This window comes from Rhinatrema bivittatum, chromosome 8 (assembly GCF_901001135.1).
Source record: "Rhinatrema bivittatum chromosome 8, aRhiBiv1.1, whole genome shotgun sequence".
In the NCBI taxonomy this organism is placed as follows: domain Eukaryota; kingdom Metazoa; phylum Chordata; class Amphibia; order Gymnophiona; family Rhinatrematidae; genus Rhinatrema; species Rhinatrema bivittatum.
This window is the reverse complement of record NC_042622.1, coordinates 145,994,402-146,013,298: the sequence shown is the minus strand read 5'-3', so window position 1 is coordinate 146,013,298 and position 18,897 is coordinate 145,994,402. Positions and strand designations below refer to the sequence as shown.

General features: G+C 45.5%; 1 protein-coding gene across 1 annotated transcript in view; it reads left to right on the top strand.

Annotated features, from left to right (window-relative positions):
• ATG2A (autophagy related 2A) overlaps window positions 1–18,156 on the top strand; it is a 291,079-nt gene extending 272,923 nt beyond the window's left edge. The window contains exons 40-42 of the mRNA XM_029611010.1: window positions 15,915–16,069; window positions 16,491–16,643; window positions 17,075–18,156. Of these exons, the coding sequence (XP_029466870.1) occupies window positions 15,915–16,069; window positions 16,491–16,643; window positions 17,075–17,311 (545 nt within the window). The 3' untranslated portion in view covers window positions 17,312–18,156. The remainder of the gene's footprint in view (window positions 1–15,914; window positions 16,070–16,490; window positions 16,644–17,074) is intronic.
• Window positions 18,157–18,897: the final 741 nt, after the last annotated feature.

Genomic DNA, 18,897 nt, shown 5'->3' with positions numbered 1-18,897 from the left:
GGTTCATAAGCTGCCTGAGGACCACCCTAAACAGTTCAAATCCTTTTTTCCTTCACGCTCTCGTTTGAGGTCAGTGCAGGTACCACAAGCTGCGTGGGTCTTTTCAGCGGAATACCCCCTCCAGATCTCAGGCATGGTCTCATTCCTTTTGGGGACGTCAGCCATTCCGAGATGGAAACCCCCAAGGATCCGGCACCAAATCCTCACAATGAGATGCGGAAGGCCCATTCCTCCGTTCCCGTCTTAGGTGGATGTCTGTCCCTTTTTCTCGGGGAATGGGCCAAAATTACTATGGATCAATGGGTCCTGGATGTGATCAGAAACAGTTACGCTTTAGAATTTGCTCAAGACCTTCTGGACCGCCACCTGATATCTCCCTGCGGCACTCGGAAAAGGCCTGCGGTGTGTCGAACCCTCGACAGACTCCTGGAGCTAGGGGCCATAGTACCTGTTCCTCCAAACGAACAAGGATCCGGCCAGTATTCCATTTACTTCGTCGTACCCAAGAAGGACGACTCTTTCCGACCGATCCTAGACCTCAAGTGGGTCAATCAGGCTCTCAAGGTTCCCCATTTTCGAACGGAAACCTGTGGGCGGTCATAGCAGCGGTTCGCTCTGGCGAATTTCTGGCTTCTCTCGACCTCACGGAGGCTTACTTGCACATCCCTATTCGCAAGGAGCACGAAAGGTTCCTTCGCTTCAAAATTCTGGGCCGGCACCTGCAGTTTCAGGCTCTCCCGTTCGGATTGGCCACCGCTCCTCACACGTTCACCAAGGTGAATGGTGGTAGTAGTGGCTTTTCTTCAGCAAGAAGTAGTCCTAATCCATCTCTACCTGGACGACTGGCTTATCCGGGCAAAGTCTGAACGGCACTGCAAGCTTTATCCTGTAGAGAACCCTTCTTGAGGTTCTTGGATTCGGGGGTTTCTTTAAAGACGGTTGCCTCTTTCCTGCCAAAGGTAGTCTCCTCCTTTCATGTCAGTCAATCAGTGGAGATCCCTGCCTTTTCTCAGGAGGATATTGTTAGCTCGGTTAGTGGTGATTTACGCCGTTTGGATGTTAAGCGAGTTCTCTTGCACTACTTACAGGTCACTAATGATTTCAGAGTTTCCGATCATCTCTTTGCTTTATGGAGCGGCCCTCATAAGGGGCAGAAGGCCTCTAAAGCTACTATAGCTCGCTGGCTAAAGGAAGCTATTGTGTCCGCGTATCTCTGCTGGGGCCGGCCGGTTCCAGAGGATCTAAAGGCCCATTCGTTGCGCTCGCAAGCTACTTCTTGGGTGGAGAGCTAGCTGGTTTCCCCGCAAGAAATTTGCAGAGTGGCCACTTGGAAATCCTTACATACATTTGCTCGGCATTATCGTCTCGACGTTCAGGCACTTATTTTTGGTTCCTTCGGCAGACAGGTACTCCAAGCGGGACTGTCTTGGTCCCACCCTAACTAGGGAAGCTTTGGTACATCCTCCTGTCTGGATTGATCCGGGTACGTACAGGGAAAGGAAAATTGGTCTGATCTGTGGTACTACAGGAATGAAAATTAGCAGGTAAGAACCAGACTCCCTCTGGGTCTACTTTTTCAGTCCGCTCGTAGTCTTTTTCCTTTTGCAGCGCAGGTAAATGCCTTTTTTATCCTACAGAATTATTAAATAAAGGATTCATAAGGCACCAGATGTTACTTTCACAATTGTTAAGAGCTATGTATAACACTGTTCCAAATTGGCGTTATCTTATTACTGTTGAATTGTTACTTGCTTGACCTTATTTGATTTCTTTTTCTGCTTTGTTAATGTTTATACTGAGGAGCACAGGGTGAGCTATGCCCATATATGGTATGCATTTGTTATTTTTTTTTCTCTGGTTCCATCTGCTGGACAGGGGACACAACCCACTGTCTGGACTGATCCGTGGTACTACAGGAATGAAAATTAGCAGGTAAGAACCAATTTTCCTATGCAGGGCCTGCTTCATTTGAAAACCTCCCATCAGGCCTCCAACTGTCTTAGAGACCTCATTGTGGTTTTGTCCCAGCTGATGAAAGCTTTCTTTGAACCAGTGCGTTCCTGTTACCTGAAGTACCTGACCTGGAAGGTCGTATTTTTGATAGCAGTGACTTCAGCATGCAGGGTTAGTGAGCTCCAGGCTCTTGTAACTTATCCACCTTATACCAAGTTTCATGAAGATAGGATGGGTACATGGAACCACCCTAAGTTTCTGCCTAAGGTGATGTCAGAATTCCGTCTTAACCAGTCAATTGTTCTTCTAACATTTTTTTCCAAGCCACATGTCCACCAAGGTAAACAAGCACTGCACAGTTTGGACTGCAAGAGAGCCTTGGCCTTCTACCTGGAGTGGACTGCAGTCCATAGAAAGTCCACCTAGCTTTTTGATTTTTTTTTTGACACCAACAAGCTGGGGATTGCCATTGCCAAACAGACTTTATCCAGTTAGCTAGCAGATTGCAGTTCCTTCTGTTATGTCCAGACAGGTTTGAATCTGGTGGGCCGTGTCAAGGCTCACTCTATCTGTGCCATGGCAGTGTCAGTGGCTCACTTATGATCAGTCCCCATGGAGGAGATTTGCAAAGCTGCGACCTGGAGTTCTTTCCACACATTCACATCACGCTACTGTTTGGACAAGGACTCCTGACACAACAGTAAGTTTGGCCAGTCTGTCCTGCGGAACCTCTTTGAGGTGTAGAACTGAACTCCTTGCCATCTTAGGATCCATTGTTTTTGTTCCAAGCTGTCCTTTATATATGAGATTAAATGGGAAAAAGGCATGTTGCCAACAAAAATATTTTGTTGTGCCCATTGGCATACACTTGTTTTCCTTTTTTTTTTTGTTTGGGGAAGTCTATAGCTAGGGATTCCTAATTTCTGAGGCCTGCATCCTGCTTGTCGTCAGAGAAAGCAGAGTTGCTGACTTACAAAAGGTGGGCACCTAAGACAGGATTTCAGTCCTAACAAAACCTATCTGCCTCCCCTTGGAATTAGCTTCTCCTTATATTGCTAAAGAACAAGACTGAAGGGGGCCCCCGCATGATATAGTGACATACTGGACATGCCCAGTGAGGCACAGTCAAAGTTCCAGGCCAGGCTTCATCAGATGATGTCAAACACTTATGAGGACTGGCATCCTGCTGTCCTCAGAGAGTACCTGTTCTACGTGAACAGCAAAACAAACAACCTCACAAGATGGATGTTATCAGATTGCGCCGAGTCGGTCATATCTCTCTTCTAGCTCAGAAGCTTTCTGAGCATTTGTGGGAGTTCCAAGCTGCCGTCGCTGCATGTCTCTCCCTTTTTGTTTTGTCTGTTTCACAAATGGTTGAACTTCTCCTTTCCTGTTCATACCCAGATCAATTCCGACAAGTGGGTTTTGCATCCCTACCAGCAGATGGAGGCAGAGAATAAAAACTTTTCAGGCACTGCTACATAACCGAGAGTGCCATCTGCACTCCCTCAGTATTTCTCTGTCTCCAGCAGATGATAGAGGTGCAAACCTGCAGTCTGGGAGAGAGTGAAAAAAAGAGATTGAAGAGCTCCCTGAAGTGTTAGACATCTTTGTGGGCCATCCCTCAGGTGGAGTCAGGAAAGCCAGGGGGTTGATGGCTCCCTCATTCCCTTTGAGGCCTTCTCTCCTTCTATAGTGGCCAGAACAGGGAAGAATGCCCTTCTTTTTCTGGGGATACCGTTTAAGGTCGCTGCTCCTTTAAAAAAAGAAAAGGAAGCAGGCTGGTTGGGTGGTGCCCGCGAGTCACGACTTGCAGGAGGGAGAAGGATCACAGAGTCCCTGGTAGCATCAGAGGTCCTGAGCTTTCAGTGGCAGGGACTCTGGCCTATTGTGTCAGGTCTGTGCAGTGCAACTGACGTGCAACCATGCCACGTGGTCAAGGCAGTGGCGCCGACATCGCAGCACAGGACAGCCTGTAAGGCTTATGGATCACATTAGGGGCACCTCAATTTGGCAGCATTGTGCCTGGGGGGAGGAATCCTCCACTGAGGCAGAAGACTCAGGAAGAGTCGCACGGTTGGCGGGCCTAAGGGGGGGGCTGCAACACAGCGCTTTCTAAGGAGGCGAATGGCAAAAGGCAAACAACTGCAAGGGAACCCAGGGATTCCCCTCCTCCTCTGTCTCCCATGAGCCTGGATAGTTCTGGGGAATTTGCTGGTGAAGGGAAGCCTGGGGAGGATGTGCCATGTGATGCACCCTTAGATATGAAGGTATTTTCCACAAATTTTGTTCTGCTTCTGCATAAGGCCTATTTGGCAAGGAAGGGGGGAAGTAGCCCCTGATGGGAAGGTCACAGTGACTCCCATAGAGGTCTAGAGTAGCTCGGAAAGAGGGGTCCTGGAGTCTCTTGTGTTGCCCGGGTCTGGGGGGCGCCTAAGGAGATGAGGACAGTGGTCACAGACCTTGGGAGAACTTGGATGACCTACTAGATGTGGAGGTGATCCCACATATGGCCCTGGGGATGATCCCACAGCTAGTGATCCTGATGCCAGCCCACAGGCTGATAAGGACCCAACTGATCCGGATGAAGCTCCAGTTACGGAGGAGGATGACCCGAGGATTGTCCAGTTGTTCTGAGGGAAGAGCTGAGACACCTCATTCCTCAGATCCTGTTGGAGCTGGAGATTAAGGTTACCCAGGAGGACTCTGACATTGAAAGCATGGACCAGTCCTGGATGGACTTCGGGGGTCACCAAAGGTTTTGCATTGCCCAAGAAAATAAGGAAGTTAGTGAACTAGGAGTGGGATTCCCCAGAGGCTAGCTTAAGTCAGGGCAATGGTGAAATTGTAACTGCTGACGGAGGAGATTTTGGAGTTTTTGAGGCTACCTAAGGTAAATGCAGCAGTGTCGGCGATCACTAAGATGACAACCATCTCCGTAGTTGGTTCGGTTGCACTGAAGGATGTTCAGGACTGAAAGTTGGAGATCCAGTTAAAAAGGATGTTTGAGGTTTCACCGTTGAGTCTCCAATGACCATTTGTGGGAGCTTGATGCAAAGGGCCTGCTTACATTGGGTGCAGGAGACAGAGCATGCTGCAGCCTATGTGGCAGATGTGCTTTATGACTTGGTGCCCTCTTTGGCCAGGAACATGGTTTCTTCAGTGGTGGTTGCAGGCTCCTGTGGATGCGCAATTTTGCGGCGGATGTTTGGTCCAAGTCGCAATTGTGTAATCTCCCCTTTAAGGGAAAGCTGCTGTTTGGAGAGGCTTTGGAACAGCTGATGAACCAGTTAGGGGAGTCTAAGGAGAATAAGCTTCTGAAGGAAAAGAAAGTAATAAAAAGACTTTTGCGACACAATTTCACTTCTGAAACATGAGGCATTTTCAGTCTGGCAAAGGGGCGCCAGCCTCAAGGCAGAAGCAAACCTTTGCATGGCAACAGTCCTTTCAAGGTGCCCGCAGGACTCCAAGGGAGAGTTCCAGGTAGAGGACCGGAGCAAGTAAGGCCTCATAATGAAGTCAGGCCAGTCCACTCTGTGGAAGCAGTGGAGAGGGAGATTAATCCTTTTATTCAAGGAGTTGACCAAGATCGTCGGACCAGTGGGTTCTACAGGTGGTAAGAGACTGTTACGCCTTAGAATTTTCTTGTCCGCTAAGAGAGGTTTTTGTGGTGTCCCACTGCATATCCCAAAGTAGTGTAGGGGAGCTTGGGTACATCCCAAAGCCAGCAGGAGATGGTTCAAGAGACATTTCTCTGTCTGCAAGAGCTAGAGCTGAATGTGCCGGTGCCTCCAGCAGAGAGAAGAAAGGGCAGGCACTCCATTTATTTTGTGGTACCCAAAAATGAAGGCACGATCAGGCCTATTCTGGATCTTCAGAAGGTCAATGCAGCACTGTGGGTACCGCGCTTCCAGATGGAAACATTGCAAAAGGTAATAGCGGTGCGGAAAGGAGAGTTTCTGGCATCCTTAGACCTGACAGAGGTTGATCTGCAAATACCATAAGGTCAGAGAGCCAGAAGTTTCGGCGGTTCATGGTGTCAGGGCAGCATTTTCAGTTTCAGGCTAGCGACTGTGCCACGGACGTTCACGAAAGTAATGGTAATTGTGGAGGCAGCCCTGAGAAGGGAGGGGATTCTAATTCATCTGTACCCGGACGACTGGCTTATCTGAGCAAAGTCGCAGATGGAATGTGCTCAGGCAGTGCACCAGGTTATGGAAGTGTTGCGTGTGCTCGGCTGGGTAATAAATTTGTGAACGAGTCATCTGGCACCAATCCAGTCTCTAGAGTATCTGGGAGCGCTATTTGACACCCGGGGTTGGCAAGGTGTTTCTGATCCTAGGGAGAATGGCAAAGTTGCAGGCGCAGATACTTAGTTTCTTACACCTTCCAATGCCCAGAGGGATTATTTACAAGTGCTGAGTTCAATGGCGTCTACTCTGGAAATGGTTCCGTGGGCCTTTGACCACATGTGTCCTCTCCAGAGACCTTTACTATCCCAGTGGGATCTGTTGTCAGAGGATTTTCAGCAGCCATTACCGCTTCAGGGGGAATTCCAGATCCAGATTGTCCTGGTAGCTTTCTCGCCACAATTTGGAGAAAGGGGTGAATCTGGAGACTCCAGACTGGGTTCTGGTGTGTTGTTCATGGATATTCCACACATCTTGGCATTTTTGCAACAGGGCTTGTCTAAGGGGCTGGCCTATAATTCTCTTCGCATTCAAGTGGCGGCTTTGGGTTATCACAGGAATAAGCTGCACGTCTCATCTGGATGTGGTGCGGTTTCTAAATGGGGCCAAACATTTGAGACCTCCAGTGCACAGATTGTGTCTGGCTTGGAGCTTGAATTTAGTTCTGCAAGTGCTCTGTAAAGAGCCCTTTGAGCCAATGTGGAGAGCGATCCTTAAGGATCTTACCTTGAAAGCGGTCTTCCTGGTAGCGATTTGTTTGGTCAGGTGGATATCGGAGCTGCAGGATTTGTCCTGTCAGGAGCCTTTCCTGCGGATAACATAGGATGGGGTATATTTGTGTACAGTGCCCTCATTTTTACCAAAAGTCATTTCCTCTTTCCACCTTAACCAGACAGTGGAGCTTCCAGGCTTTCCAAATTGGGCTTCAGAGATGTCACAATTTAGGGAGCTTCATTTGGATGTGAGACAGTTCCTGTTACGCTATCTGAAGGTCACTAACAGCTTTCGGCATTTGGATCATCTGTTTGTCTTATTTGGTGGGGAAAAGGAAGGAAGCAAAGCGTGCAAGGCTACAATTGCTAGGTGGTTAAAGAAGGCTATTTTTTGGCCTATCTTTGTAAGGGCCGGAAGGTTCTAAAGGGGTTGCAGGCACACTCTACTAGGGCGCAGGTAGCCTCCTGGGCACAATGGTCAGTTGATCTCTCCTCAGGAGATCTGTAGGATGGCAACGTGGTCTTCTCTTCACACTGTCACCCGGCATTATCAACTGGATGTTATGATACCGGTCGAGACTACTTTTGGTGAGTGTGTGTTGTGAGTGGGTCTTTCGGGTGCCCACCCAGTTTAGGGTAGCTGGGTACATCCCACTTGTCTCGACTGATCTGAGTATGAACAGAAAAGGAAAATTGGTTCTTACCTGCTAATTTTCATTCCTGTAATACCACAGATTAGTCCAGAAATCCATCCCCCTGTTGTCAAAAGACCTTTATGGACTCGGTCTGAAATGTTTTCTGTGTATATATTCAGAACCAGTAGAGTTACAAGGGTTTTCAGTTCCTTAGTTTGATATGGGGGGGCTCCAGTTTAGGGAGACTGCAACCATGAGTTCTCTGTTTGCCCTGGTTAGGGTAATGTGATGTTTCACCCTACTTGGCTTGGGTACAGGTCAAAACTGAGGGACTGCAGGTGGCACTCTCGGTTATGTAGCAGTGCTTGAAAAATTTTTATTCTCTGCCTCCATCTGATAAGGATGCAAAACCCACTTGTCTAGACTGATCTGTGGTATTACAGGAATGAAAATGAGCAGGTAAGTACCAATTTTTCTTTCTCTCTCTCTCTGGTCGCTATGTTTAAAAAAGAAAAAAAAAAAGAGAAAATTATTGGTGAAGAAAAGATTAAAAAAAGATGACTTTGTCAAAACGTCGTCTGTCAAGAAAGGTAAAAGCCCTTTCAAATCTTGTGAAAGGTGGCAGCCTAAGATGGCTGTAGCAGACCTACATAGCCTGTGCTTATGTTGCCTATGTTGCCTAGAACCAGATCACGATAGTTCTGCTTGCGGACCCTGTGTCAGAATTTTCTTGAGGGCAAAAGCATTCCAAGATCTCAGACTAAAGTATGAGTTTACAAGCTTATCAGATCAAGGAAGATCACAAAATCATCATAAAATACGATCCCTGTCTTCAGAAACTTCCGATTCAAAAAAAATCAAAGGAAAAGTAAAAAAGAACAAAACAAAACATGGATCTGACTCCCCCATCACTGAGGCAGTGGCGTAGCCACGGGTGGGCCTGGGTGGGCAGGTGCCCACCCAACTTAGACCCAGGCCCACCCAACTAGCACCGGAACTGCAAGGCTGTCGCGGGATCCCATCCCCGCGACAGCGAACAAGAGAACCCACGCCTCGCGCGCCATCACGGCACACGTGGGGAAGCGCTGCTGCGGCCGTATGGCCAACCGGTCTTCCTGTTCGGGGGGGGTGGGGGGGAAGTGGAAGCGCCACACGCAGCTTCCGCTTCCTCCCCCCAATGCAGGAAGATCAGCTGCCTCTCCTGCTGCCACCCGTTCTCCTGCTATCTTCGGACCAAACGGCCCGCCGAACTTCATGTTTGGGGGAGCGGAAGCGCTGCGCACAGCTTCCGCTTTCTCCCCCAGAGCAGGAAGATCAGCTGCCACCGGCCTCCTGCTATCTTCTTCGGGCGTCGGGCCGTATGGTCCGCCGATCTTCCTGCTTGGGGGGGAGGGAGGAAGCGGACGTTGTGCGCTGCGCTTCCGCTCCCCCCCCCCCCCGACAGGAAGTTCGGCGGGCAGTACGGCCCGACGCCCGAAGATAGCAGGAGGCCGGTGGCAGCAGGAGAGGCAGCTGATCTTCCTGCTCTGGGGGAGAAAGCGGAAGCTGTGCACGTGCTTGAATGTGTATGTGTGGATGAGAATGGGAGTGTGTGTGGGTGAAAACTGGAGCCTGGGTGTGTATGTGGGTGAGAATGGAAGCTTGAATATGTGGGTGAATGGGAGCTCGAATGTGTGTATGTGTGGTTGAGAATGGGAGCCTGGGTTTGTGGGTGGGTGAGAATGGGAGCTTGAATGTGTGTATATATGGGTGAGAATGAGAGCCTGGGTTTGTGTGGGTGAGTGAGAATGGAAGCTTGAATATGTGGATAAGAATGGGTGCTTGAATGTGTGTATGTGTGGGTGAGAATAGTACCTTAAATGTGTATATGTATGGATGAGAATGGGAGCTTGAATATGTGTGGGTGAGACTGGGAGCATGGGTTTGTGGGTGAGAATGGGAGTCTGGGTTTACGTGTGTGGGTGAGAATGGGTGCCTGGATGTGCGTCTGTGTGTGCATAAGAATATAAGCCTGTGGAGGGGTGAGAAAGTAAGAACTTGAATGTGAGCTTGTGGGGGGGGGGGGGAGAGCATATGAGAGTGACAGCTTGAGTGTGTGAGAGGGAGTCTGTGAGAGAAAGCGTGTATGTGTGTGTGTGTGTGTGGAAGGGAAGAAGACAGTAATAGAAGAAAGACACTGAAAAGGAATTAGGAAATGAGCTATAAGGGAAAAAATGGGAAAAAGAGACCAGGACCAACTGATTAGAAAAATACAAAGATCAGACAACAAAGGTAAAAATATATATCTATATTTTGAGATGTTAGCAATTTAAATATAAGCAACACAACCGCTCTCTCAAAATTTATGGACAGGTAGGAGCCGTGTATAAAATCGTAATAATAAGAAGGCTAAAGTACCACAAATCACCGTGAATTATGTTTGTATCATTAAGTAAACCTCATACTTAGGCGTAGATGTGAATGCTATGCTGCATAATTTGGCATTATTTATCAGTAAAAAAACAACTAGTAGACCTGCATGCCTACAGCCCACCCATGTTAACCTTGTGCCCACCCAAAAAATCAATTCTGGCTACGCCACTGCACTGAGGCACCAAGAGAAACACACTTCAGCACCGAAAAATAGACTCATCAGAACCTAAGTATGGCATGTGCAGTCCGGCGCTAGAAAGCAAGAGCGCAAAAACATCTGTGCCAAAGAATCATGGCACATGAGTCAGCACCGATAAAAACAAATGCTGAGAGAATTGTGCCAAACCAGCAGCCACAGATGTTGGCACCGAGGGACCTCAGCACTGAGAAGTTGGCACCCAGAGTGCTTCAGTGCAAAACCTTTGAGGCCAGAAAACAGTGGCACAGAAATAACAGGAAAAATAGAACATTTATTTTAAAAGTCAGTAGTTCATCTCCATCAGTTTTAATACTGGATCCACTTCCATCTACAAATAAAACAATACCAGTTTTGCCTTTTCCATCACTGCCAGATTATCACTAGTTTGTCTAAAAACTATGGGCACATTTTGTGAAAACATACATTAAAGAAAAATCTAGTTAGGGAATCATTAATCCAAAGACCTATTCTAGAGAGGTTCCAAGAACTACAAGCAAAACGTCCTGCATCCTCAGTGCTAGTGGAAGAGTGTGCAGTTGCCCTAGGTGGTGGCAACATCACCATCTGCCGTCTTCTGTCTCTCGCTCCTGCCCCCCCCCCCCCAACTCGCGCAGAACGCACCTTCACTCTTTTATCCGCATATGTGAACTCAGCTGCGACCCAGCCTCTTGCCATTTTAAAAATGCCACCTTCGCCTTGGATTATGGCCCCCTGCCCACTTCTTTGCGAGACTGGAAGATTGGCCATCCAAATAGCAGATGAAATTTAATGTGGACAAGTGCAAGGTGTTGCATATAGGGAAAAATAACCCTTGCAGTAGTTACACGATGTTAGGTTCCATATTAGGAGCTACCACCCAGGAAAAAGATCTAGGTGTCATAGTGGATAATACATTAAAATTGTCAGCTCAGTGTGCTGCAGCAGTCAAAAAAGCAAACAGAATGTTAGGAATTATTAGGAAGGGAATGGTTAATAAAACGGAAAATGTCATAATGCCTCTGTATTGCTCCATGGTGAGACCGCACCTTGAATACTGTGTACAATTCTGGTTACTACATCTCAAAAAAGATATAGTTGAGATGGAGAAGGTACAGATAACAGGGATGGAACAGCTCCCCTATGAGGAAAGGCTGAAGAGGTTAGGACTGTTCAGCTTAGAGAAGAGACAGCTGAGGGGGGGATATGATAGAGGCCTTTAAAATCATGAGAGGTCTTGAACAAGTAGATGTGAATCGGTTATTTACACTTTCGGATAATAGCATGACTAGGGGGGAGTCCATGAAGTTAGGAAGTAGCACATGTAAGATTAATCGGAGAAAGTTCTTTTTCACTCAACGCACAATTAAACTCTGGAATTTGTTGCCAGAGGATGTGGTTAGTGCAGTTAGTGTAGCTGAGTTTAAAAAAAGTTTGGATAAATTCTTGGAGAAGAAGTCCATTAACTGCTATTAATCAAGCTGAATTAGGGAATGGCCTCTGCTATTACTGGCATCAGTAGCATGGGATCTTCTTGGTGTTTGGGTACTTGCCAGCTTCTTGTGGCCTGGTTTGGCCTCTGTTGGAAACAGGATGCTCGGCTTGATGGACCCTTGGTCTGACTCAGCATGGCAATTTCTTATGTTCTAGACAGCCCTCTAATCCACCTAATGGTCCTACTGTCCCTGTGCATCCTGCTTTATGAAGGCTAAGGATGTACCATTAAAACAAGACAAACAACAAAAAAAGGCAGCACTAAATTTCGATATCGGAAAATTCACAAAATTCTTATGATTCATCTGATTATCGGATTTTCAAACCCAGGATCCACCTTCTGACCTGTCTCCAGAGCCGAGCAGAGCTTCAGTACCACCAGAAGATACAACCTATCCAAGCTTTCCTTCAAAAAAAATGTCAGAAGCCATACCTGTCAGATTGGAAGAGGAAGAATCAAAAACAGCAGAATTCCAAGCAGTTACTGATGTATCTGGTATTGTTGAACATTCAAACAAAAATATGGGAAACACATTTCTTTGTGCTCCATGTTGCAAAGAACAGAGAAATCAAATATAGAATTCATAAATGCCCAGGCCACCATAAGGTACAGCTACCACATGATTCATTAATCATTGAGTCAGCCATGAAAAAAGCCAAAGAGACAAAAACATAACAAACAACTCTCCAGGAAAAGATCCTAGAATACCAGATATGAGAGAGAGTATTCCAGGGAGCCAAACTGCAATCAAGAATTGAGGCTTACCAATTACAAATGAGCTAATACTTTTCTTAAGAACATATAAAGGCTGAATGAGTATTCAAAAAAATTACCAGCGGGCAAGCTAAGACAGCTCAGTGAACTCATGACAGAAATGGAAGACTGTGCAAAGCATATGATACAATCATTCTATGACTCATTTGATAGAGCCTCAAGAATATCTGCTTCTGTATAGCAGCAAGGAGCTCAGGGAAAGAGATCCCTGAAAAACTGGCTGACAGTCCCTGTACAGGTGATAATTTATTTGGAGAAAAAATTTAAGGAGACAGTAGAAACCATAAAGAACCAAAGCACCACTCTCCAGTTGCTTTCAACATCCAAAATGGATTCTTCCTCTCAGGAAAGACAAAGGCAAGATGCATGCAAAAAAAAATACTACTACACACAAAAAAGAAAGTAAAACCCACATCCTTACTACAGATAGCATCCAATATTACTACAACAAATTCCACAACATTGACAGCAATCATAGCAGCAGCAATCTAGACAAGAGGCTGTGTTAGTCAGCAGCAAAGGCAGACACCGCAGCCAACACAGAGGCTGTCTGGATTTTGACCCACAAACACACTTGAATCAAAGCCCATATCCAGATTTAGAGGTGGGAGGCAGACTTCAAAGACAATGGAGTTATATCTTGACAGACAAATGAGTTTTGAGAATCATTCACCAAGATTATTACTTAATTGTTGAGACTTTACCACCTCAAAAGCTTCTCTGTTATCAGCATCACTTAATCCAACAATTAGAAATGCTCAACCAAAAGCTACAGTCCTTCCTAAAATCAAGAGCAATTCAATCTGGTCCACAAATCAATAGGTAAAGGGATAATATTCAAGATGCTTTCTAATCTGGAATATTAGATCTCAGGGATTCTTAAAAAGGGAGAAATTCAAAATGAACTCAATAACAATTCTCCCAATTCTTCAAAGGGGAGACTGCTTGACTTTCTTGGACATCAAGGATGCTTATGCTCATATTCCAATCAACAGAATGCACAGACAATACTTAATGCTGATTCTCAAGAGTGAATCTTATCAGTACAAGATCCTACCATTTGGCCTAGTAACAGCAACAAGAATTTTCACCAAGTGTATAGCAGTGGTAGCTGTTCACATAAAAAAAGGTAACATCAAACACATCCTACAGAAACTCTGCAAAAGATATAAACAAAGTTGTAAACACAATGCAAGAATAGGGGTTTTTAATACATTTCAAAAAATCCTTCATGTCCCTGAAACAAAAGCTAGCATTCATATGAGCTTGCCTGAATATGGGGAAAGAGAAACATATCTTCCATTGCAGAGAGCAATCAAAATAAGGAAGATCTCACGATCCCTATTTAAAAAAATACAACAATAACTACACGCCAATATAAGCGATTGCTGGGGCATATGGCATCAGCAGTTCATCATACCTTTAAGACTCAACATGAGGTATGCGCAGTGGCATCTGAAAAGCAATTTACATCAACTCAATCAATCTTTCAGTTACAAGATCCCAGTAACAGAAGAATTACTAAACTCCCTGAATTAGTGGACAAAAAAGGAAGAACCTTATTTTAGGTCAGAGCATACATCTCATAGATATGCTCAGATAGAGAGCACATATCTACTCACTGTACCCAAGGAGTTTGGACAAGTAAGGAATCAACTCTACACATCAACATACTAGAATTGAGGCCTATCCATAATGGGTTAAAGGTATGCAGCTGAAAAACAAGACAATTCAGATTTGGACAGATAATCACATAGCTATTTTCTATATAAACAAACAAGGAGGACCAGGATCCTTCATGCTTTGCAGAGAAGACCTAGAAATATTGTCATGGGCAACTAAGAGAAAGATCCATATTTCTGCAATTTATCTTCTGGGGAAAGTCAATACCTTAGCAAACAGACTGAGCCATCTGCTTCGGCTGCATAAGTGGTTAAACAACAACAGAATACTAGAGTACCTCTTCGAACTTTGGGGAAAACAAACTGTGAACATCTTTACCTTCCCATTCAATCACAAACTACCATGTTATTGCTGTAAGAGACCAATCAACCCAAGCACTGATGTACACTTTCATCATTCCATGGAACAAAGAACTATATGCTTTCCTAACTATTCCGCTAATAGCAAGAACAATTCTAAAATTCATAAGAGAAGAAAGTACAATGATTCTAATAGCCCTTTACTGACCACGCCAAAGTTGGTTTCCATGGCTGCACAAACTTGCAATAAAACCACCAGTCATATTACTGTTAATACCAAATCCCTTGGCCTAGATCAAAGGATCAGTCCTACACCCCAAATTCCAGTCGCTAGCATTAACAGCTTGGATGTTGAAAGCTAACCAATTCGAGCACTAAATTTACCTCATGATGTAAGGGAAATACTTCTGGTGGTACGAAGACCAGTTACTACAAAGTTATATAACTATAAATGGAGGAGATTTACACAATGATATAATAGTCATGGGACAGATCCCTTCACCTGCTCTATCTAGATGTTACTTTCTTATCTAAGGTACTTGTGAACTCAAGTTTAAAGGCACTCAGGAAGAGTACATCTAAACACTATTGCAGTGTATCACCACCAAGTAAGGGATCAATCAGTTTCTCAAGACCCAATATAATTTATAAAAGGTCTTTTGTTCCCATTGTGAGGGTGATATCTTTATTGGAGATCTCACATCATTCTACTTACACAGGACTAAACTGTGTCGAAAATCAACACCACTATTTGTCTGTTATGATGTAAATAAAAATGGACACTCCATTAAGAAGCAAACTTTGCCTAGGTGGCTAACTCCGTGCATATCCCATTGTTATATAGCAATGAATTGTGAAGTCCCATAGTCCATTAAAACCCATCAAATGAGAGCAGTTACCTCACTGATGGCGCATCTAAACTCAATCTTTCTACGAGTTATTTGCAAAGCAACAACATGGGTAATGATACATACTTTTACTCAATACTACTGTTTAGAACAAGAGTCATATATGGACAGTACTTTGAACAGTCAGTACTCAGAAACATTTTGAAGTAAATGCCCAATTTTCCGTACAATAATGGGTGGCAGCAAAAAAAAAAAACCCCAACCCTTAGCTGTGGAGTCCCATCTTGTATGGCTGTGTTTATTATGTTTCTCCATGGAATACATGCAATTGCTTACCTCTAATAGCCGTTCTCCATGGATAGTAGAACAAATAGACACACAGTCCCTCTTAAATGAACTAAGGAGAGAGGTGCACGATGTGGGAACTCCCACGCATGCCCAGAAGAAGCAATTAAAAGCTTCTGAGCCAGAAGAGAGATATGATCAACTCTATGCCATCAGCTGAAGTCACCCATCTTGTCTGGCTGTTCGGTCTGCTGACCATAGAGAACACCTGTTACAGGTAAGCAACTCTGCATCACAGATGAGCAACTCTGCTTTTTGTGCAATAGTAAGTGCTGCCATTTTGTAGTATATTAATGCATGAGTGTCTGCATCTGTCTGTCTATAAACCCACACAGGATGGATTGGCCAAGTGCAGGGGTCACTGACTATTGATCTTTATTCTTCTCTGCCAGTCCATGGCTTGAGGGACCTGTTCTGGATGCCCATTGAGCAGTATCGGAAAGATGGCCGCATCATAAGAGGATTGCAGCGGGGCGCAGCTTCGTTTGGGACCTCCACTGCATCTGCGGCCCTGGAGCTCAGTAACCGGCTTGTGCAGGCGATACAGGTACCAGGAAGGCAGGTGTGGGAGGTGTCCTAGCATCCATACAGGGCCTGCAGACCCTTTACTGCTTAATAAATGCTCTGGAGAAGAAGGGCCTACTTGATAAAAGAAAAAGATAGGGACTAGATGGCATGGAGACAGACCATCAGAAACATTTCCCTCCTAATTGTGAGGACAGTAATATGCTAAAAGACAATTGTCTTCCTTTTTAACCGATTCTGCATGGACTCTGCAATATGAGACATAACAGAGCAAAAATCTAGACACTACAAGGTGTTCTGCCTGTGCAAATGTATAATAAATGGTTTGGGTGCTGAGATTATGTACATCGTGAGTCTGTGGAGGCAGGCAATTGTAGCACAGTGGGGCATGCTCCTGGGGACCCCTCATAATCTAAGCAACTTATTTCCATCCCCTACCTCAGGCCACAGCAGAAACTGTGTATGATATCCTGTCTCCCACCTCCCCTGTGGCAAGAGCCGTGATGGACAAGAAGTATGCCCGGAAGTTGAGGAGGGGGCAACAGCCGGCTGACTTGCGAGAGGGCGTGGCCAAGGCCTATGACACCGTCCGAGAAGTGAGTTGCTTCTGCTGGCATAGAATTTTATGTAAAAGTTGAAACTTATGTGACAGGAAAGCTGTGGAGGTCCAGGAGGGGACAAATATATGTGTTAGGAGAACTTTCTAGAATCCATTTCTTTCTGGTACATTTCAAGGTAAAAATAGAATCTGTGGTGAGTCATGAAGTGTGACATCACAAATGATCTAGCGCACACATCATGAACCAATTGGCTGTCAGCATGTGTGAGGCCATGTGTGACACAATTCTGAAAATGCATGTCTCACAAAGCTTAGGAGGATCTACTAAAGAATTTCCGAAATTAGTGGCTTTGGTGATTTGATGTTCTAATTGATACTGGGGGATGGAATGGATGATGCTGCACTCTACATACACTCCCTCAACCAGCTCCTTACCTGTCTCTAATCTTCTCTTTTTCTCTGCTTAAGGGGGTCATTGACACAGCCCAGACTCTCTGTGATGTGGCGGCCCGGGGCCATGAGCGGAAGGGCCTTACAGGCGCCGTGGGTGGCGTACTGCGGCAGATTCCACCCACTGTGGTCAAGCCTCTGATCGTGGCCACAGAGGCCACCTCCAACCTATTGGGGGGCATGCGGAACCAGATCAAGCCTGACGCCCGCAAGGAGGAGTATCTGAAGTGGAGGATAGAGGAGAGCCAGGAGTGAGGGACAGAAGCTCAAAAGGACAGGGGCTGATCTATAGCCTCTTGCCATCCTTAATACTTCCAAGTAAAGTGCCACAGATCTGCACCAGTGAACTTTATAGATATGAAAGTGTATATAAACTATACATATAAACAATTTGTGTGTGTGTGTGTGTGTGTATTATCTGTGAAAGTTTATACACACGCACACACCTTAAATACATATATTTAAAAATCAACTTTTACACCTGTTCTATGCTAATCCTATAGGTTTGTTTTATATTTCTTAGACTGATTTGCGTGAATGATTTAAGCACCAAGGCTCTTCTGTAATTTTTGTTTTTGGTGCAGTGTGACATTCTAATTCCACCACGCTATCCCCTCCTCCTTCAGTCTGAGAGTGAAGGGCGAGGTGGGGGACACTGGCTGCCTTATTTGGGATTGGGGGTGGGGGGGGGAGGTGACAAGGTTTTTGTGACCGTGACCTGGAAATAAGGATTGGACTGTCAACTGGGAAAAAAAAAAAAAAAAGCGATTAGCCGGTATTCAGAACATCCCCAGAAATGTTGCTGGTGCTCTTAGAAGATTCAGGAGGAAATTCAGATGGATTTTATAAACCTTGCACCTCCCTTGTCGCCTTTCCCATTCCTCAGCTTCTTGATGGTGAAAAATAAGCACAGAGATGAAAGACTGGGTCTCACCCTTACTTGCTACAGTTGCTGCTGTTATGTTGATATCTTTTTTTTTTTTTTGGATCATGTATGAATTTGAAAGATCCTGCGCCGTCGCTCTCTACCATCTTTTTAAAAACCATGGGGGGAAAGGGCGGGGAGGAATAAGTGACCATTAAAGATGGCCATTGTTTTTGCCAAGAGTGAGTCTGGATTTGTGGTAGTGTGCCCACAGTCGGATCTGCTGGCTTTAAGTGCATTTTGGTGCGGCTTGTGTACAGATGGGGCTGTGATGGTGAGGGTGGGCACAGAGAGACTGGGGGTAGTCTGTGCCAAAAGAAAAAGCAGAAGCCCCAGGAGCGGTGCTAGTGTGGCCTGATTGCCTTAAAGAAACACTGACCTGTTCTGTTCATGCTGTTGGAAAGTGGTGGACTTAGAGCCTGCTTTACTAAGCTCTTTTCCCATAGATAAAGAAGAGGAGAAAAGCTTTATAAACCAGGCCCTAAATGTGGATCAGTCTTTTTTTTTTTTTTTTTTTTTTTTTCTTCCTTCGTTTTTGTGTCCCCACTTAATACTGGAGTTAGCTTGCGAATCTCATTCACGTTTTGTTTCAATCCAGTTGCTCAGGTGTTAAGGTAAGCCATAGTCTCTCCCCTTGTGCTAGTGTGAACATGAGCAGCCATGCATCTCCACCGCTGACCACGGACAGGAAGGGAGTTGGTCACTCTGGAATTTTACACCATGTTTGCTGACACTAGGGGGGGGGGGGGGCAGAAAGAGTATAGGAAAGCTGTGTTATGTGCAAGTTCACTGGTGGGTCTTATTTCGCAGGGAGCAGGAGGACAAGACAAACTCTCCTGTTATTTACAAAGAGGAACTCCAGTGATTAAAGATGGGAAACAAACAATGGGGGGAAAAAAAGAGATTGTGGGGGAGG